The following is a 21,282-nucleotide window of genomic DNA, read 5'->3' as shown; positions in this document are numbered from 1 at the left end:
AAAAGTGCTGAAATAATTTCTCATACATTGCTTCTGTAATCGTTAAAATGTTGTGAGGTTGGCTTTTCTTTTTCATTTGTATACTGCCCACCATCTGAAAATCTCCGGTGGTTCACAACAAAAATAAAAGATGAAAAAACCCCACAAAATATAAGATGAAAACAAAAACCAGCAATGCTCCCCTCCCTGCCACACACAGCAAAGGTCTGGTTGTAGAGAAATGTAATGAAGGCACCAGGCGGACCTCCCTGGGGAGAGCAAATAAACAAGAAGGCCTGTTCTTGTATTGCCAGTCACCCTCCAGGTCTCTCATGGAGGAGGCACACGAAGAAGGGTCTTGGAAGATGATCACAGGGTCTGGGTCGGATCATATGGGAATAGGTGGTCTTTGGGGTATTGTGGTCCAGTACCAGGACTTTGAATTAGGCCCAGAAACTAATTTGCAGCTAGTGCAGTCAAGCCAGGATCAGTGTCATGCTCAAACAGTCTTGCCCTGGTGAGCAACCTGGCTGCTGAATTCTGCACCAGTTGAAGCGTCCAAACCCATCTTCAGAGGCAGCCCCACATATAGCTCATGGCAGTAATCTAATCTAGTGGTTACCAGAGCATAGACAACCGTAGTTGGGCTAATATTCTTGACAAATGGATAAATTGAGATGAGGCTATGACTGCAATCCTAATCCTGTTTACCTAAGAGTAAATCCCATTAATTCACTAGGATTTACTTCTGAGTAGACATGGTTAGGATTGTGTTGTAAGAAATAATTGTCTAGATTTGAAGCAAGGATTCAAAGCTTGAGCTCATACTCATGGGTAAATTATTTGACTACTTAAAGAGAAATATGTATTCCTAGATGTGCCCAGGTAGTCTGATACAGCATACCAAGTGTGCATCTACTACACAAATGTAAAGCAGTTTAAGCACCAGTGCTTTGCCCCAAAGGAACATAAGAATTGTAGGATGACATCTCAGGCAGAGATTCCTTGCTCCCTAAAACAGCTACAATTCACTGTGAATGCTAACAACTTTTATATCTGAAGTTGCATGATTATGCTGGATGTAGGGTAGGGTAAGGTGGCCAACTGTGCTAGGGCTCCTGTGCCTTTAACTGCTGCCCTATATTCTTCCCCTCATTGTTGCAGTGATTGAAAAAGCAGCACCTGCTGCATTCCCTCTTTTCATGCAACTGTTAAAAAGGGAGCCCTGCCCTAAAATAATCATTGGTAATTTGCCAGTTTTTAGCAATTGGGGTTGCTAGTCTCTTTGTTTATTGAAGGATTTATGTAACTTGAGAAGTAAATAAAAAGGCAGAATTTCAGAATTTTTTACAAGCTGTCATCAGACCTACCTATCCCAGCATGATATATAAAAATGCTTCTAGGTCAAGTAGAAAATCCCTTGGCGCTGTGGGTTAAACCACAGAGCCTAGGACTTGACGATCAGAAGGTCAGAGGTTCGAATCCCCACAATGGGGTGAGCCTCCATTGCTCGGTCCCTGCTCCTGCCAACCTAGCAGTTCGAAAGCACGTCAAAGTGCAAGTAGATAAATAGGTACCGCTCCGACGGGAAAGTAAACGGCGTTTCCGTGCGCTGCTCTGGTTTGCCAGAAGCGGCTTAGTCATGCTGGCCACATGACCCAGAAGATATACGCCGGCTCCCTTGGCCAATAAAGCGAGATGAGTGCCGCAACCCCAGAGTTGGTCACGACTGGACCTAATGGTCAGGGGTCCCTTTACCTTTAAGTTAAGGTTACCAGACATCCCCGTTTCCCGGGTACAGTCCCCGGATTTACAAATCAGTCCCCATACAAAATCCATTGAAGTTGAAAAGTGTCTCCGGATTCATTTAAAAAAAATTGGTAACCTTACAGTAAGTCAGTCTCAAGTATCTTTATATGCGAGTGGGATTATACAATATCTGGTAGGAAGGATATGATACGATATCTGGTAGGCTACTTCCCTCGCATGGGAATTCCCTTGTGACTTTACAGCTATGTAAAGGACAGGCTTTCAACAAGTGAAGTGTTTCCCACCACTGCTCAAACTTCAGCTGTTATTCTTCATCAGGGCCGGCTCAAAACATTTTGGCACCTGAGGCGAACCAGAAAATGGTGCCTCCCCATTGCCAGGGGAAAAGGAAGTAGTGAAGTTCTACATTGGGAACAAGGGTGGGAGGGAGACCCACAGCACCCCCTGTTTGTCAAGAGGCTGCTGTAGAGCGGGCATGACGGGGCTCTGCCATCATTGCCACCATGGGTGGTGCTTTCCTTGGATGATGGATCTGCTGCCCCCGTGGATCCTGCTGCCTGAGGTGGCAGACCCAAAGGAGGGCTTGTGAGAGTGGTTGGGTGCAGGGGCACCAAAGAAGGAGGTTAAAAAATGCCAGAGTGAACTGTTCTGGTGCTTTATTAAAAGAAAGTTGCAGACTTCAGCAAATCAGCCTGCCAGGTCTCCCAGCCTTTACAGATCCCACTCATCCTGCTCACAACTTCTTTGAACTATTGCCTTCGGGCAGAAGATATAGGACAATGAAAACACGAACCACACGCCTTCTGAATAGTTTCTATCCAAGAGCTCTGATTGCACTAAATAATGATCTCAGGGCCAGTTGCAAGGTTTAGCAAGCAGAGAGTAGGAAGGAATGAGATAGGTTTTAGGTTATGTTTTAGGTTTTAGGTTATGTTATACCTTAATAGGTCATGTTATATTCTGGATTATGTTATGTTTTATAGATTATGTCGGAGATACGTGCAAATGTATATGTGAACCCGGTCTTTGGGTGGGTGTTTGATTTTCGTTGTTGTGTATACTGTGTATATACGGACAATGACAATAAATTTATCTATCTATCAGATATGGGACGGACACCGCAGCGAGGACATGGCTTGTCCGCACCCAAGCAAATCTGCATACATTACTTACACACAAAGCAGCACTCGTCACTTTGGCCAGGACTTCCATCACTCCACCTGACTAGGTGAAGGCATAGGTGGCAAATACCCAAATCTTACAGCTACTTCCCCTTTCTGGGCTCAGAGCTCCGCACCCTAAGCCCACATATAAGGATAACATCAAACAAGCCTATTAGCCTATAACAAAGCAAATGCATGCACCTCGGGTTAAGAACTTAATTCGTTCTGGAGGTCTGTTCTTAACCTGAAATTGTTCTTAACCTGAAGCACCACTTTAGTTAATGGGGCCTGCTGCTGCGCCGCCACTGCACAATTTCTGTTCTCATCCTGAAGCAAAGTTCTTAACCTGATGTAATATTTCTGGGTTAGCGGAGTCTGTAACCTGAAGCATATGTAACCTGAAGTGTATGTAACTTGAAGCGTATGTAACCCGAGGTACCACTGTATAGGAGCTCATTGCTGCAACAACTACCAATTAATTGTGGGGTTATCTCAACTACCAAGGTGGCGTTAGCAGAGCTTCCAGCAACAGTGGTTGCCTCACCTTGCCTCACGGATGGGCTGGCCCTGATCCCCACCCTCTCTTTCTTTGCCTGACACTGCAGTGCCCACAACCATTGTAGGCATGATGCTGAAGTTGGTTACCAGTTCCCAAACATCCAGAAGGCTGTTTTCTACAATATGGCATTGAATCCTGCCTGCTCCAAAGCTTCCCATGATAATAAGCCACTGTCAAGAGCATATTCACATATGAATAATAGCCAAAAGATGTAGGGGGGGAATAAGGAGCTAGGAGTGCACATCCCAGAATAAGCTCCAAGCACCACAATGTTGTGCTTCTGGGGGAGTGTCTCCTGTAAGATGGTGTTGAATTCCATCTAGCTCAAAGCTTACTTGGGGTGCAAGGGACATATATGATTACATTTTTGGGCAATTGTCCCTGTGCAGACATGCACTTGGCTGTTCCTTGCACCCAGAGGATTCATCAACATTTCATAGAAGACAGTCTCCCAGTTGTGCAAGTGCATGATTTGTGTGGTCCCAAACCTCATCCTGAGTTGCTGGCTCTCAGTTCCTTGCTTTTTTATTGTCACATGATGCTATCACACATTTGGGAGTGTTGTGCAAAGATGGTCCTTTTGGGCTGTGTCCAACACTAGTCCTACTCAATGAGTAGCCTCATTGAAATGATTGCGTCTAAGTTAGGCATGTCCATTGACTTCCATGGGTCTGCTCTGAGCAGGATTAACATTGGCTACAACCCTTAGATTATAGAAAATCATTGCTTGTCCCAAAGGGAAGGGTCCCCTGAAAATGGAGGAATGTGGGGTCAGTATACTTACCTTGTGATTCAGTTCAGGGACATATATTTCTTTTTTAGAGTTTTGAACTTTCTTCAGATAAGGAACTGGGAATTAGGAAGCTACTTCAGCATGGTGAGGCAAATCTGGAACTAGGATATGAGAAGCAGGAACCAGCTTCAGCAACATAATAGTGGCTGAGACGTGTGGCCAAACCTCTATTATGAACAACCCCAGTTCCGTTTGATATGTTTGTCGTGACTAAGAACTCCCAATATGATGATTAGGGGGTGCAACTACCAATGTCTCTTCTCCCTATTCTTTCCCTTATGATTCCTTCCATGCTGTTAGGGTCATAGATTAAATTGCACCATCCATTTAGCAATCTGCTTTCCCTTTAAAAGGTTCTCTCCCACTCGCTACTTTGCTCCTCCTCTACCAGGAACCGAAAGCTTCAGGGGGGAATTCCTGGCTACAAAACTCTCCAGAAAACAAGCGCTCTGTTCTGCAGTAAGTTTTCTCCTCTCGCAGATTCCGCTTCATTTTAGCTAGTAGACGTCTTCGCTTGGGATGTACTCTGGGTGCTACCCATCTAGAATCGGGAGGTTGGTTACAAAAGCAATAATCCCTTCCAAGGCTGGAGCTTGAGAAATTCGGAGTTGCTGAATCCTTCCGTCTGCCATTATCTGGAAATTTAATTTGTCTTGCTTTTTCTCCCTCCCTCCCAGATACCAAGTGCTGCAGCTAAGCTGTTCGAGAAGTCGAGCCTGAGATTAATATTTCCAACAAGATTCAGGTCCTGTAACTTCCGGTCCTAGTCTTTTTATGTGCCTGATTGCTAAGCACTTTCCCTGTAATTGCCTGGAGACTTTGATTCTGCTCCGTGGAAGTGGGTGTGTCCCCTTAGTAGCAGCCCCATCCAGGCTTCTGGTTCTTGCTGTATATTGGTTTCTGCAAAACAGGGCAGGGCTGGGTTCCCTCAGTTTGTTGAAGGATTAAGTGCAGCGAAAGGCATTGGTTTTAGCACAATGTGGATACAAAGGGTGTCGCACAGTTCCTCCAGGCCCTGCCCGTGGGGGTAAGCCTGTGGGAAGGTGACTCAGGAGTCGAGGGTGTGCCCAGGGCAGCGTTTTAAACTGGAGATTTCTGTCGGGTTCATCCCATTCAGATTGCCCTCTCTTTACAACCGCTCTCAGGAGGCGAGATGGCAGCTGAATCGATAATCCGGATTCCCCCATACCACTACATCCATGTCTTGGACCAGAACTCAAATGTGACTCGAGTGGAAGTGGGACCCAAGACCTATATCCGCCAAGACAATGAGAGGTGAGCAAGCCTCAAAAAAGGAGGGTAGTTTCTGTTTGCCCCCTTTCCTCAGGAGGGCTCCAGTAGTGCCACAAACAGTGAGTGACGCAAGTGTTAGTAATTCCCTGCAGTAGTTATGTGCCTCTTCCTGCTTCACCATTTTCTCTTTCTCCCACAGATATACACTTCACTTTTTAATAGTTGTTTATGAGAGGCATCGCCCGCCCTTAACCATAATGTTTGGGGCTTTTTGTTTTCGATAAATTGGTTTTATGTATACGTAGGGGAGACCACAGTAACAGAATCGTTACCTTAAAATGGCTAAAAGAGAACAATGTCAGAAAGGGCAAACCGAACTCTAAAGTTCTTAGGTATGTTACAACAGGCATGACTGTGGAATCTTGCCTAGGCCGAAGCTTACTTCAGGTGCAAAGGACACTCGCCTTTCTGTAGTCTATTTGCACTAGTCTGTCACTGCACAGCCCTGTTGTAGGCTTGGAAGTGATTTGCATGAAGTCAGGGAAGTGGAGGGGATCCGGTTGCACAATGGTCATGGCAATGGAGTGAGAAAGGAGAGGCACCGAGAGGAAAGAAGTGGTGCTTTACAAAACGATGGGGAGAGGCTGAAGAGGGTGAGAAGGGGGAAACATTGAGGTTTTGTTTTTTAAACAAGTTTTAACAAGGGAGAAAGAGTATACAACGCACAAGCCAAAACCAAAATGCCTTTCTCAGCTCCCTTCTTGCTATACTCAAACCTGGTTTAAACTGCCACATCTTTCCCCTCAGTGTCCTTGCAAGACTACAGGTATAATGAGCTCACTTTGCTAAACCTGAGCTGCCAACAAGCTCAGATATAAGATCTCTTCCCAGCTGCAGAAAACCCACAAGTCCACAGTCCTAGCTGAGCCTTTTAATTCTTCCCTCCAAACCTGCTTCCCGCTCCAGGATCGTATTTGCCCCAATGAAGATGGTGATGGTCCCCCCTCGCTATTACTGCGTCATCCTCAATCCAGTGGTCCGAGGGGCAGATGGTGCCGTTGAGCTCAATGTCGGGGGGCAGGTGCGGCTTAGGCATGCCGACTTAGAGATCAGACTGGCTCAGGACCCTTTCCCTCTGTACCCAGGGGAAGAGCTACAGCAGGTAAGGACATGTCAGCTTCTCCTCTCCACAGTGGGGCCCCATAGCGAGGGCACAATCAGAGGGCCATTAGATGTGGGGCACATGTGTTTGGGCCTACAGCTGTTAGCAGCGATGGTTCCATTAACCTCCATCATCACAGACAATAGGCCTCTGAATAGCAATAGCTAGGGACAGGGACGCGGACTTAGAAAAAATATTGGGGGGGCCCGGGAAAGCTCATGAATAATAAATAAGCTCATGAATATGCAAATAAAGTGGCTCCAGCCCTAAATAGGGCAAGCCACGCCCCCCAGCCAGCCGATTGGCTGGCTGGGAGGTGTGGCCAGTCGGGATTCCCCTGTTCTCGCGGGATTTCCGGCAGTGCCTCCGATTAGGGCGCGCGGCTGGCTGGCTGGTGAAGGAGCAGGTGAGGAGGAGGCGGGGGACGGCGGCGGCGCTCTGCTGAAAGGGCGCCCGCCCGAGATTATTGGGGGGGCTGAGCCCCCCCAAAAATTTTTTTGAGGGGGCTCGAGCCCCCTCAAGCCCCATGGAGTCGGCGCCTATGGCTAGGGATGATACTAGCTAGGGATGATGGGATCATGAGCAGGAAAGTGCTCTTGGGCCCAGGTCCGGCTTGGGGGCTTCGCAGGGGCATGTGGTCAGCTGCTGTGAGAACAGGATCCTGGACCAGATAGGCCTTTGGCCTGATCCGGTGGGGCCTTCCTTTGAGGTTCAGCACTTTGAGATTCTCCAGAGGAGTAGGAACATAAGAAGAGTCTGGTGGATCAGGCCAGTTGCCCGTTCGTCCAGCATCCTGTTCTTACAGTGGCCAGCTGGATGCCAGTGGAAATCTTCATGCGCTAATCCAAAAAGCAGGACCTGAGCACGAAGCCTTTGACTTGGGAATTGTTCCATTGCTGCTATGGCTCCCTTTGCTCACTGTCTCCCCCCCCCCCCTCTCCAGGGTGTCACACCTCTGCAGGTCGTCCTGCCTAACACTGCCCTGCATCTGAAAGCCCTCTTGGACTTTGAGGATGACCATGGCGGCAAATACGTTGCTGGGGATGAATGGTTGTTTGAAGGGCCTGGTAAGTGAGAATAAGCTGAAGTTCAGTTGTGGCACAAAAATGCTTGGTACGCAGAGTGTTCCAGGTTCGATTGCTGGCTTCCCCAGTTAAAAGGAGCAGGTAGGAGTTGGTCTGAAGAGCCTTCACCTGAGACTTTCGCCGGTCAGACTAGACCAGGGCTTCCCAAACTTGTTCCTCCAGTTTTGTTTTGTTTGGACCCATCATCCCTGACTACTGGCCTTACTAGCTAGGGATGATGGGATTTGTAGTCCAAAACCAGCCAGAAACCCAAATTTGGGGAAACGCCGGACTAGACAATAGGTGGACCCAACAGCCTGGCCTGGTGAAAGGTCGGCTGTGTGGTTTGAGGCCCACCTTGTATAACATCCTTGTTGTTCACAGGCACCTACATCCCACAAAAGGAGGTCGAAGTTGTGCAGACTATCCAGGCCACCATCATTAGGCCCAACCAAGCCATAAGACTTCAGGCACGGAAAGAGTGCAAGGACAGAGAGGGCAATAAGCGCGTGACAGGTATTCCTGCCGTCCCACCTGCAGTCTTGTAAGGTGTTCTGTTTTTCCAATATGACCTGCCTTGTGACTCCCTCTTCTTCACAGGTGAGGAGTGGCTGGTGAAGCGGGTTGGGGCATACCTGCCAGGTGTGTTTGAGGAAGTAGTTGATACCGTTGACGCCTATGTCCTGACTGAAAAGGTGAGTGATGGGCTTGTTGCCCCTCGTGGTGAGTGGAGGAGGCATGTGGGTCAAGTCTCTGCTGCAGTAGCTGAGCCAGGATGTTTTGTAGGATATTGTTAAGAGTGCTCACAGGGTCCATACTTTGGAGAACGGGGAATCACAACAGCTGTGAGGGGAAAGTGATTGCTCATCAGCTACCTCTTGGCTCTCCAGCTTAGGCACTTACAATTGATTACCCTGCAGGTGGTTGAAAATATAATATTTTCAGAGTCAGAGCAAGCAAGTGGGTGGGACAGCTTTTATTTTTGCCCCCCTCTGCTTCTCCCTCCCTGCTCAGTAGGCTGCCAGGGAAGAGGCCAATATCTTTTGCCAGAGCTCTGAACTGACCACTTGCAAAGTTTTTTTGGAAATATATAATTCAGCTTAGGGCCATGTAAAATTAGGCAAAGGGCCACAGATGGCTCACTTGTGCTCCAGCCCAGTGGTTCCCAACTAGCTAAATACTGATGAACCCCTGTTTTTCAAAAGCCAAGCCATTAAACAGCTCCTTTTAAACAGCTTACCTAGACCATTTCCCATGCTCAGGGGTAGGCAACCTAAGGCCTGGGGGCCGGATGCGGCCCCATCACCTTCTCAATCCGGCCCGCGGATGGTCCGGGAATCAGTGTGTTTTTATATGAGTAGAATCTGTCCTTTTATTTAAAATGCATCTCTGGGTTATTTGTGGGGCATAGGAATTCGTTCATTTTCGCCCCCTTCAAAATATAGTCCTGCCCACCACGTGGTCTGAGGGATGGTAGGCTGGAAAAGGTTGCTGACCCCTGCCCATTTTGCAGTTGGCGTGGTCACCTGTTGGTGACCACATGAACTGCAGAACATGATGGCACCTTACATTTTTATGTATATAGGAAGATATACACAGTCTATGCATGTGTGCGGGGGGGGGGGGGCAGAATTAAAAATGGTCAAAAAGCCATGGAATGGATCACAGATTATTTTTTTAAAACCACATGTTCGTTAATCTAGATAAAACCTGAGTTGTTACATAACTTCAGTCTGATGAAGTTATATATCTTTCTCCCCCCTAATGCATCTGAATATTATTGCAGTATGATGGTAGAGTATCACAGCTGGCTAGTAGAAAGTGATTGGCTACCACAACCAGCCAGAATGACTAGTTGTGTGTGTGGAGGTCACTTGTATGAAAAGTCTATGGAAAAACAATGGTGGTTTCCCCCACAAATTCATGCCATGGTCTCTTTCCTTCTTTCCCTCCCCTCCTCATAGAAAGCGCTGCACCTCCGGGCCTCAAAGACGTTCCGGGACTCCCAGGGTGTTACCCGGAAGACAGGAGAAGAGTGGCTGGTCACCATGGCTGACACCGAGGCCCACATCCCCGATGTTTACGAGGAAGTCCTGGGTGTTGTCGATATCACCACCTTGAACAGCTGCCAGTACTGCGTGGTTTGTGACCCAGTTGGAGCAGATGGCAAACCCCAACTGGGACAGAAGAAGGTGATCAAGGTATGCGCCCAAACTCACGTAGCACAGAGGACTTTGGGGGCACAGTACTTTAAACCTCAGAAAGCACCATGGGAGTTTCACACTAGTAATTACGGCCAATCTCTTGACACTGTAGGAGGGTGAATCTATTTATCTGTATACTGATATTAGGCAGGGGCCTGCTAAAAACTTCATTGTTTCACCAAGTCCAGGCATCTAATTTTAGCATGTGATATGTGGTTTTAGTGAGTACAAGTGTTTTATAATGTTGTGTGTGTTTTTGTGGTATTTTTTAATTATTGCTTTAGACTGTCTCGCATCACTTAGGAGGTCTTTTGTTCTAGTAAGCGGTATATACGTTTTGTAAAATAGAATCGCCACATTTCTCAGGCCCCTGCCTCCCTCTCTGATTTCCCCCAACCCTCATTGGCTGTTTCCGCAGGGGGAGATATCGTTCTTCCTGCAGCCTGGAGAGTGGCTGGAGCAGGGCATCCAAGACGTTTACATCCTTTCGGAAGAAGAGGGCCTCCTGCTCCGTGCCCTTCGCCCCTTGGAAGAAACAAACGAGGTAGGAGGACCTGAGCTTGCAGTGGGGGCAGGTCCGCTGGAGCACATGGGGCGCTGCTGCCCCATTGCGTGACTGCCAGCCCAACCATTCCAGGGGGTGGCCATGGCTGTCAGCAGCCTCCTTTTTAGTCTCAGCAGCAACAGCAGGTTGGGGGACAAAACTAGAATTCCTTGGCTCTGCCTCTCATTGGCTCTGGCCTCCCTGCCTTCTGCCCTCCCAGTGCTAATCGGCACCAGCCCCCCCCCCCCTGTGAGCTTGTGCTTGCGCCAGGGAAAGACTGGTGGCTTCAATGCAGGTGGGCACGGGAGCCATTTCCCCCTGTTGTCTTTCTCCCTCGCACCCAGGATGGAGAGGAGGTTACGCACAAGCCGGGTGACCGGTGGCTGATCCGGGGGCCCCTGGAGTACGTGCCGCCGGCCGAGGTGGAAGTGCTGGAGCGGCGCCACTCCATCCCACTGGCTGAGAACGAGGGCATCTATGTGCGGGATATCAAGACGGGGAAGGTGAGTGGAGCAGGCAAGGCAGCGGTTACCGGATATCGGCTGCTCCTGGAGAAGCCTCTACGCAGCGCAGCCTAAACACACCAATTAGCAGCACCCTTGAGACACACACACTTCCAGAGGTCACTGCTAACAAAAGTATCGTGGCACTCAGGACACAGTTTGTGTATTTGTGTACATTATTTATTAACCGTCCTTCAGTTGAAGCTTAAAAGCAGGCCTCCTCCCTCTCTCTCTCTCTCTCTCTCTCTCTCTCTCTCTCTCTCTCTCTCTCTCACACACACACACACACACACACACACACACACACACACACACACAAAATCGGGAGTGCAAAAGATATCATATGACTTCTATTCTGGTGCCTTGGTTGTGGTCCTTTGCAGGGATTAGAGAGAGAGTCCCTTGAATATGATCCTCTGCTAGAAGCAATGCTGAAGGTCGTTTTCCGCCGGCAGGAGACCCCAGTAAAACGTCCCTCCAGCAATCCAGCTGTTTTGCTGTTTCGCTGGAGAGGGTGTCAGGAAAGAGCCCACCCCCACCCCCCGGTGGCACTCCTGGAGGGACTATGTTCAAGTCAAAGGGTTCCAGGGTCCGGTTTTCCCAGCTCTTTCTGAGCTTATTGGGGCAGCTGAACTGAAGCTCACTCTCTGATCACTGGAAAGTGCACAACCCGCTCAGAAAACTTTAAGGAATTAGAGGCATTTCTCTTGGCATGGAGGTTGCACTCCGTTGGAAAAGCTAGGACAGGTTTTTCCAGAAAGGTTGGTTGGCCCATGTATGGTCAGTTGTACTTCTGCGCACCATAGGGTTACTCAACACTATAGAAAGTGGTCAGAGGTCCTTCGAGAAGGAACCATTATGACAATTGTGGTTCCTGTTTCTCCTATCACATCATGGGGAAGACTACTGCTCTCGAGGCAAGACATTCGGTACTTGATGTAACACACTCTCCAGCTAAGAGTGCCTAATTAGGTTCCTTTCCTATGTCGTTATTTTTTTGTACTTGTTCCTCCACAAAAATAATAAAAATGATTTGCCAAAAAGAAAGAAAAAGCATTTGAAAGAAAGAAGCCATTTTGTTTGCTAGGCTGCATAAAGTGAAGATATAATATTCCAGGTTATTCTGGTAGGCTTTTCAGCCAATGATGTTTTTGCAGTACATTTCAATCTATTGTACCAGAGCTCAGCATGGTTCCTGACTTCTCTCTCTCTCTCTCTCTCTCTTTCTCTCACAGGTCCGAGCTGTAATTGGCCACACTTACATGCTGTCTCAGGATGAGGAGCTGTGGGAGAAGGAGCTTCCACCCCATGTGGAGGCCTTGTTGACTGTTGGAAGGGACGCTGTTGTTGATCGTTCCAGGGATATATCTGAAGGGGGCACTGGGGCGGCCCGTGACCGGACTCGGGTCGTGACCTACCACGTCCCCCACAATGCCGCAGTGCAAGTGTACGACTACAAGGAGCGGAAGTCCAGGTGAGAGGACCAATGAGGGAGTGTGAGATTTCCCTCCGCCTTTGGAAGAAAGCTAAACATGAAATGTGAGGGGAGCAGTATGTTATTTGAGGGTCTTGCTTAACTCAGTAATTGGGAAGCCCATGTTCTTCCATTACGTCGTTGGACTACAACTCCCATTGTTCCTGATCCTTGGCCTTGCTGGGCTGGAGCTGGTGGGACTTGGGTGCCCGCTGACCACAAGTTCCCCCACCCTTGGCTTAAATTTGGGAATTAATTTCAGGAATTTGTGGCCTCTGACCCAACAGGAAGCCTTTCCTCCTTAATCGTAGGTGGAGGGGTTGCTGGTTTGTTCTGTGGGAGTTTCCCACAAGGCAAAGCATCACCCTGAGAATCTCCAAGTGAGCAGCTTGCTCTTGGCAATGGCTGATGGCGGAATGAAGCCTCTGCAGCCCCAACCTCCCAAGTTGCACTAGCTCCTCTAAGCCCCCTCCCCCTTGCCTGAGAAGAGTGGCTCCTCAAAGAGCCAGCCCTTTGGTCTGAAGGCGGCAGGCGTTCCTGCTTTGTTTTGTGGCCTCTCGCCTGGCATTCTCCCTGTGGCAGACTCTTCAGGTGAACTGGGCTTGGAGGAAGGCACCTGTAACGGGTTCTGCAGGCCCCTGGCTAGCAACCTCTGGTTCTGTATCGGGAAACCTTGGCCAGTGACACGGCAGCCCTAGCTTCTGCTAGTTCCACCTGCTCTGTCTCTGCCCTTGTTCCAAGAGCCTTGGCACTAAAAGCAGATGGTGTGACTAAGGTTTCTTCCAGGCGAGCTCTCTTGTTCGTTTTTCATTCATTCGCCTGCATCCTTTTGTGTTCATATCCCGCCTTTCCTTCAAGGAACTCGAGACAGCATCCATGGCTCTTGCACATGTGCACACACACTTTTATTTTATTTTATTTTATTTTTGCTGCAACCCTTCAATGTAGGTTAGGTTGAAAGCTCTTTCCTAGCATATTGTTTCCCAGTGAGCTTTTGACCACATGGTTGCCTTACAGCGGGTTTATTCTGCCCAGGATGGGCAGGCAAAGCTGTATTGGACCTTCTAAGGGCTTCTGTGAGGCCCACAGGCTCCTTATAGTTAAGAGAGTTTCTCTAGAAGACTAGAAATAGTGAAAGGAAGCCACTGATGAAAGGACCTCCTAACATGGGATCAGGTGTTTTCCAAACTAGGGGTGATTCATCACTAATCCTACTCTTAATAGGAAGCCGCAAAACGAGTGGAAACATTTTATGAACCTTGTGTGAGACCTTTTCTGAACGGGACTTCCTTGTGAGCAAGCATTTTGAAAGGACCGAGGTCATAAAGATAGGCATCGCCGGTCAGTTCTCTAAATGCTTTGCGAACAGTGGCGTAGCGTGGGTTGTCAGCACCCGGGGCAAGGCAAGTAATTTGCGCCCCCTAACCCGTGGATTTGCGCCCCCTAACCAGTGGATTTGCGCACCCTAACCCTAACCCCCAGATGTTGCGCCCGGTGCGGCCGGGCCCCCCTCCACCCCCCACGCTATGCCACTGTTTGCGAAGTCCCTCTTCTAACTCCACTTCTGTTGTGGAAAATCAGTGTCTCAGCGGGACTAAATGAATTTAGGATAGATGGCAGTTCTGTCCTGGTTGAGCAGTATCTTGGGAACACCTCCGATGTGGGCGGGCAGTGAAGGTCTGTGCTGGTGGAGGAGCCGCGTTTCTGTCAAGAGTTCATTTCCAAGTCGGATGGAAATGAAGTTTAACGCCCCCCCCCTTATTCCCCCTCAGGGTGGTTTTTGGGCCAGAACTTGTGCTTCTGGGTCCAGATGAACAGTTCACGGTGCTCAGCCTGTCGGGGGGCCGACCCAAGCGCCCCCATGCTCGCCGCGCCCTCTGCCTCCTCCTGGGGCCAGATTTCTGCACTGATGTTGTCACCATTGAAACGGCTGACCATGCCCGCCTGCAGCTGCAGCTGGCTTACAACTGGTGAGTTGGAGACTACTGCTGAAGGGAGGCCGAAGGGAGACCCTCAGGTGGGCTAGGAGGGGGTTGTGCTGTGGGGGGTGGGGACATGTTGATAGCAGTATGGAGGGCTGAAAGTACAGTGGTACCTCAGGTTACAGACACTTCAGGTTACAGACTCCGCTAACCCAGAAATAGTACCTCGAGTTAAGAACTTTACCTCAGGATGAGAACAGAAATCGTGTGGCGGCAGTGGGAGGCCCCATGAGCTAAAGTGGTACCTCAGGTTAAGAACAGTTTCAGGTTAAGAACGGACCTCCGGAACAAATTAAGTTCTTAAACTGAGGTACCACTGTATGCACAGAACTGAGAATTTTTGTTTCTTTTTTATGTTAGCTATAACTCTTCCAGTGCACACAGAGGCATACACTGTGTACCTTATTCTCCTCCCAGAATTCATACGTTTTTTTGAAGCCTCAGTTGGTAAAGTATGAGATTCTTAATCTCAGGGTTCTGGGTTCGAGCCCCACATTGGGTGAAAGATTCCTGCATTCAGGGGCTAGGCCAGGTGACCCCGGAGGTCCCTTCCAACTCCATAATTCTATGAAATAAAACAAGATAGGGGAAGATGCATGTGTCACCCAGGTGTCTTTACTGTTCACGTGTAAAGCAAACGTGGGATGTATTTCTTCTTTAAATGAGAAAGAACACATGATGGAGTGGAGGGCAACCCGCCCCTCGCTCCCCAGATTTATTCTCCACCTTCCCTCATTGTGCTCTATAGTATTTAAGCCATTTCTCCCAGTCCTGTGGCTCAGTTCCAGCATAGCAGACAGGCTGGAAGGAATCTGGCCAGAAGAAAACTACTTGCACGCAGCAAGACTGCAGCAAAGTGTGTGTTGTGTGTGCCAGGGGGAGGCTGTCGTTTCCACCCCTCACTCATTCCTGGTCTGGGTGGGTGGGTAGGTGGGTGTGTTTTGAAATAGACCCAGACCCACTTATGTTTGTGTTTCTGCCCTTTTACTTACATATCTCCACTGCGTTTTATTTGGCACAAAGTAATTTTTCAGCAGGATCACAATGGATAAAATGTGAGTTGGAGGGAAGGAATGAGGTGGGGCCATGGGAGGTCAGGTCAAGTTGGCTAAGAGTTGTGGGAGATGACAGATAACAGTATCTGTCAGGGAAGACAAGTGTGTTTTGCTTAAGTCCCGTTCCATAAGTACTGGAAGACGGTGCTGCCAAGGCAGGCAGGCTCTCTGAACCTTGACTGCACACTGCTGCTGTCATGTATTTTTTTTATTTGTTTATACAACTGGGGACTATCAAGTATATCCACCAATTTCCCCCCTCAGGCACTTTGAGCTCCCCTCTGCTGCTGAAGCTTCCCGCCTGTTTAGCGTCCCAGATTTTGTGGGTGACGCCTGCAAGACCCTGGCCTCGCGTATCCGGGGGGCTGTGGCTGCCGTCACCTTTGACGACTTCCATAAGGTGAGCTGTGTTTTCCCCCTTGACTTCCTGTCACTCGGAGGGCACAAATACTTGTATGTCTCTATTTTTTCCCTTTTCTGTTTGGGAAAAAAAACCAAATCCTTAGTCCTGTATTCATCAATATCCATGGCCAGACCAATATATTTTGCTGCCTAAGGCAAAGTGGCAGGTCTTGGTTTTGCATTGTCATTTCCCCAGTTCGTTATACTAATGCGTTCGCTGGCGCGGAAGCTGTGAAATGCTATTTCTTACTGGAAATGAATGTTGCCAGAACTCGAACCGCCTGATCTGTGCTGCCGTGTTTGGCTTCGATGGGGAAGGGACCATGCGCGGCTCCCTCCGATTCGCCCCCAACGGCCTCGTCATCAGCAGCATTGACATCCAGAGCGTGGAGCCCGTGGACCAGAGGACGCGAGATGCCCTCCAGAAAAGCGTCCAGCTGGCTATCGAGATCACCACCAACTCTCAGGAGGCAGCTGCCAAGTAGGGGACCCCTCCAGGGGGGTGGGGGGTGGGACCCTCAAGCCGACACTTCCCCAGCTACGCTCCAATCCATGTGACACTTCCTTGGCCAAAGCATTGCCTGGTCCCTCCTCCTCTTTGGCCTGTTATTCCTGTTCCCCCATTAGGACAAAATGTCCATGAAACAACCATCTGTCCAGAATTCTGACTCTGGAGCATCATGATACATGCAGTGTCATTTTGGAAAATCCTTAGAAATCATGCTAGTTGCTTTTTTTAAAAAAAACCCCACAACCAATGTAATTCATAGCGACTTAAGACAACATGAAAACCACCCTAAAAATAAAACAGAAAAATCCAAAACTCATTCCTTTTTTAAAAAGGCAGGACTGTTTTCTATATCCAGTCTGTGTGCACACATCCAGTACTTTGCATGTACATGGCATGTAGATTTCAAAATCCTGTACCAAATTAAAGCTGGTCTTTGTGGCCACCAGGAATTACACAGTTATAGCTCTCTTTCCATCCAAGATTAGCTCCCAGAGTAGCTCTCAATTAAAACTCATGCAAATGGTGCAATAAAATTAGGGATTTGGGAGGGGATGTTCTCTTCGGTCCAGACTCCGGGCTCTGCTCTGCTCTCATTCAGAGACAAGCAGCCCTCTCTGCTGGGCAGACGAAACAGCTGTCCACACCCCTCTCGTGTCTTGTTGCTTGTTCGGCTTTCGCTAGCTGTGAGAAGAGGCAAGGAGCTAAACAGGGCTCTGCAACCACCGGAAATCTGATTCGGGCATCTCTCTGGCTTCTGAAATTTCAGCAGGTCATTGAGGTGCCACACTTTCAAGCATGTCTTGGCAGCTGCAGGGGCAGTTTAAGGCTTCCCAAGCTCCTTTCTTGACTCCATTTAAGTGTCCACATCTATTGCTTTCAAAACAGCCAAGCCCCACAAGGAGTTTTTCCTATTCACTCGTCCCTCTCCATCTTCCTGACCCTTCCACAAGTGGCAAGCGGTCTCTCCCACCCCCTTTCCCTTTCAGGCCACCAGAGCTTCAGACCAAGAGAGGAGGACGGCAACTTTTTTGCAGTCCTTCAAATGGATGAATCTCTGCCCTGCCCACTCTGACCTTCTGTTTTCTCCTTCTCTGACGCCATTTTCTTTCCCCCACATCTCAGGCACGAGGCAGAGAGGCTGGAGCAAGAGGCTCGCGGGCGTCTGGAGCGGCAGAAAATCCTTGACCAGGCCGAGGCCGAACGGGCCCGGAAGGAGCTGCTGGAGCTGGAAGCACTGAGGTGAGCGAGTCAGGATTGAGATTCTCAAGGGGCCAACCCTGAAGGGGCCCGGAGCATTGCATGGCGGCAGATAATGCCCAGGGGGGCTTCACCTTCCCTCACTCCTCTCCCCACAGCACAGCGGTCGAGAGCACCGGGGCGGCAAAGGCCGAAGCCCAGTCACGGGCAGAAGCTGCCCGGATTGAAGGTGAAGGGGCAGTACTGCAGGCCAAACTGAAGGCCGAAGCTACGGCCATAGAGACGGTGAGCTTCTCTGTGTCCTCTTGTGGTTCCTTCCTAGTCTTCCTTCCTCTTGGCGCCAAGACAGTGGTGGCTCTCCTGTTCCCCTCTCTAGCACAGTGCAGTGGTACCTTGGTTCTCAAACTTAATCCATTGTGGGAGTCTGTTTGACTCCCGAAACCATTCAAAAACTAAAGCGTGGCTTCCAATTGGCTGCAGGAGCTTCCTGCACTCAATCGGAAGCCACGTCCGCAAACCGGAACACTTCCAGGGTTGCGGCGTTCAGGAGCCGATTTGTTCGACAGCTAAGCCATTCAGGAACCAAGGTACCACTGTGTCGTGGGCTGCTGGGAAAACTCATCTGAAAACTTATGTTGACTAATATAATTTCTTCTTTTTTGTGTTCTTTTTTTAAAATCTCCAAAGCATTTGTCACTAAACAGTTTTTTATACATACATAGTTTCTTCTTGACTTCCCACCCCTTCTTTCCTGATGTTTGTTTTTTAACTCCTTTTTATTAACTGTTTCGATAACCCACGGCTTATATTTCAAATCCTGCCTACGACTTCATGTATGGGTGATAATTTGATAGCTAAATCCATCCGTGATCTCATTTCCTCCTTAAACACTTCGTCATTGTGCCCTTGTAATTTAGCAGTCAATTTGCCATTTTTCCAACTGCTATAATTTCCCTCCCAACTGTCAGAAGCTTGCTTACTCTCTTCCTTTCTGTGCTTAACTCATAACTGCACCTTTAGCCTAATAATAGCATTGTTTTGGTTCTCTGTTTTGTTAGCACAGTTCTCTAGCGCTTGCCAGGGTTGGGGCATTTTGCTACAGTAGTGGATTTTTTTGCACGGAGATATAGTTGAGTTGGACGGCATGCTGAGATCCATTTCAGCTCTAGCATTCTACCCCTGTCTGAGTGGAATTAAAAATTCCTGATTAAGAAAATGTTTCTTAATCAATACATCAAGAACATTACACTCAGGAATGCCTGACCTGGAGGACTTTTTAAATTCCATGGCTCAGCTATTCCAGGAGCCCTTGGCTCGGTGGCTCCTTTGGCGAGCCCTAGGCCCTGGCAGCTGCCCAAATTTGTTTAGAAGAAATGATGGCTGTATTAGTGGCACGTTTGGATTTTTAAATACATTGACTGGATCCAGAAGTGCCTTTCCATGTACAAAAGCCATCTTCCTCTTGTCAAAGTGGGGCCTCTCTTTATGCCCTTGTCTCCAGGACATTGGGAAAGAAAAGTGGGAAATAATAATTAAAAATGCTTTTCCTTTGGTGTAAAACTCTTCCATAATTGGAAGTATGAGACCCAATTCTCAAGACTGCATGCCACACGCTGCACTGCTTCTGGGCTCTTGTGCAGATGTTTTAACATAGAGCTGGCTTAAAAACTGTGGCCCTCCAGATGTTGGTGAACTCCCAACTCAAGCTACCTTGAGTCCTGCCAGGGGGAAAAGCGAGGTATAGATACATTTACAATAATATATAATAATCGGCCACCATGGTCAATGGCAAGGAATGGTGGGAGTTGTAATCCAAAACCATCTGCTCCTGGTCTAAGTAACCATGCTAGTGGACTGCTTTGGCTTCCACTCAGATGTTTGGCTCCAAACCAATGTGTCCTCCTAGGTGCAATGTTTATTTCATAAAAACAACCCAAACCCTTTTATGCCGGTTGTCATTGTCCCACGTGCTGAGCATTGTTGCGCACTCTCTTCCCCACCATCCCTTGCAGGAGTCGGAACTGAAGCGCCTGGACCGAGCGCGAGAGCAGGAGCTGCGCTTCTGCAAGACTCAGGCCGAGCTGGACGTGGCTCGGGCGGAGGCTCTGGCCGCTGTTGAAGTGAAGAAATTTGAGGCGGTGATAAATGCGCTGGGGGCCAGCACTATCCGTGACATTGCTGTGGCCGGCCCAGAGATGCAGGTGAGAAGCGAGGAGAGGAGAGAGGGTTCTGGAGCAATAGGGAGAGGCTCTTTAGAAGTGTGTCACTTTTATCGGGGAAGGAGCCGTAGCTCAGTGGCAAAGCTTGTGCTTGGCCCCAGTTCTATCCCTGCTGGCGGCTTCCGTTAGGAAGGATCTGGCAACAGGTGATGGCCTGCCAGGTGGAGTAGAAGATAACTGAGCTTTTTCTAAAGCAAGTAACTTGACCTGGCCTAAGGACTTGAGGGATGTGGGGGGCAAAACAGAACTTGAGTGTTAGCAACAAAGAATCCTAAGAGATTGCTATGTTTTGGCCAAGGGGATTGATGAATTATCTCACTAATCTTGGGCAAGGTCCTTGAGCGGGTGGTCACAGACCAGATCCAGGCATTCTTGGAGGAAAATGATTTTCTAGATCCTTTTCAGTCGGGGTTCAGGTCTGGTTTTGGCACAGAAACTGCTTTGGTTGCCCTGTAAGATGACCTCTGTTGGGAGAGAGACAGGGAAAATGTGTCCCTGTTAATTCCCCTCGACGTCTCGAGTGCCCACCTGCACCCCTATCTGCAGAGGGGTAGCCTAAGTTCGGTTGTCTGTGCTCTGGTAACCTCTAGATTAGATTACTGCAAGACATTATATGTGGGGCTGCCTCTGAAGATGGTTTGGAAATTTCAGCTGGTGCAGAATTTGGCAGCCAGGTTGCTCACCTGGGCAAGATGATTTGAGCGTATTACACTGATCCTGGCCCAACTGCACTGGCTGCCAATGAGTTTCCAGGCCTAATTCAAAGTGCTGGTTTTGACCTTGAAAGCTTTAAATGGCTCAGGACTACCTCTCCCCATATGACCCAACCTGGACCCTGCAATCATCCTCTGAGGCCCTTCTTCATGTGACTCCTCCGTGAGATGTCTGGAGGGTGGCCATTTCTGTGGTGGCTCCCCATTTGTGGAATGCCCTCTCCAGGGAAGCTTGCCTGGCGCCTTCATTACATATCTTTAGGCACCAGGTGAAGATGTTTCTCTTTAACTAGGCCTTTGGCCGATTGATGTTCTATGCCTTTCAAAATGTGTTAGTGGGACGGGGGGCGTTATTGGTTTTTGTTATTTTATTTTATGTCCTCATTTTATATTTTTAGATTGTGATCTTTGGATGAAGGGTGGTATACAGATTTACTTATATTATTATTAATAAAATAAATTATCTTCCATGCAGGCAAAACTACTCCAGGGCCTGGGCATTCAATCCACACTCATCACAGATGGTTCCTCCCCTATCAACCTTTTCACAGCTGCAGGAGGATTGTTGGGGATTTTGCCCAAGCCTTCTGAGACCTGATAGATCCTGGAGATGGATGCTTCCCTTCCGGATGAAAGCTTTCTTTAAGTACCTTTGCAAACAACATAGAATGTAATAATTTCCCCAGGCCATCAGAGCCTCCTTTGAATGTGCCTTTTTTTTTGTACAAGTATACAATAAACCCTGAAGCAATCTA

The 21,282-nt window shown here is 48.6% G+C and overlaps 1 protein-coding gene across 7 annotated transcripts in view; it reads left to right on the top strand.

Moving 5' to 3' along the window:
- MVP (major vault protein) overlaps positions 1-21,282 on the top strand; it is a 25,239-nt gene extending 3,957 nt beyond the window's left edge. For 2 of the 7 annotated variants that reach the window (XM_081165755.1, XM_081165756.1), the window contains exons 2-18: positions 4,942-5,009; positions 5,410-5,539; positions 6,464-6,659; positions 7,603-7,726; positions 8,108-8,239; positions 8,324-8,418; positions 9,688-9,924; positions 10,346-10,471; positions 10,816-10,974; positions 12,210-12,448; positions 14,221-14,418; positions 15,750-15,885; positions 16,157-16,368; positions 17,521-17,637; positions 17,754-17,880; positions 19,608-19,796; positions 21,003-21,282. In XM_081165755.1, the coding sequence (XP_081021881.1) occupies positions 5,418-5,539; positions 6,464-6,659; positions 7,603-7,726; positions 8,108-8,239; positions 8,324-8,418; positions 9,688-9,924; positions 10,346-10,471; positions 10,816-10,974; positions 12,210-12,448; positions 14,221-14,418; positions 15,750-15,885; positions 16,157-16,368; positions 17,521-17,637; positions 17,754-17,880; positions 19,608-19,796; positions 21,003-21,125 (2,532 nt within the window). In that variant the 5' untranslated portion in view covers positions 4,942-5,009; positions 5,410-5,417 and the 3' untranslated portion in view covers positions 21,126-21,282. Of the gene's footprint in view, positions 1-4,599; positions 4,819-4,941; positions 5,010-5,381; positions 5,540-6,463; positions 6,660-7,602; positions 7,727-8,107; positions 8,240-8,323; positions 8,419-9,687; positions 9,925-10,345; positions 10,472-10,815; positions 10,975-12,209; positions 12,449-14,220; positions 14,419-15,749; positions 15,886-16,156; positions 16,369-17,520; positions 17,638-17,753; positions 17,881-19,607; positions 19,797-21,002 lie in introns of those variants that run through there. The other 5 variants (XM_081165753.1, XM_081165757.1, XM_081165754.1 and 2 more) reach the window with 5 other exon arrangements.

Source organism: Podarcis bocagei (assembly GCF_964188305.1).
Source record: "Podarcis bocagei genome assembly, chromosome: 13".
NCBI classification, from domain to species: domain Eukaryota; kingdom Metazoa; phylum Chordata; class Lepidosauria; order Squamata; family Lacertidae; genus Podarcis; species Podarcis bocagei.
Note: the sequence above shows the minus strand (reverse complement) of the source record. Positions and strands in the feature narration are given on the sequence as shown.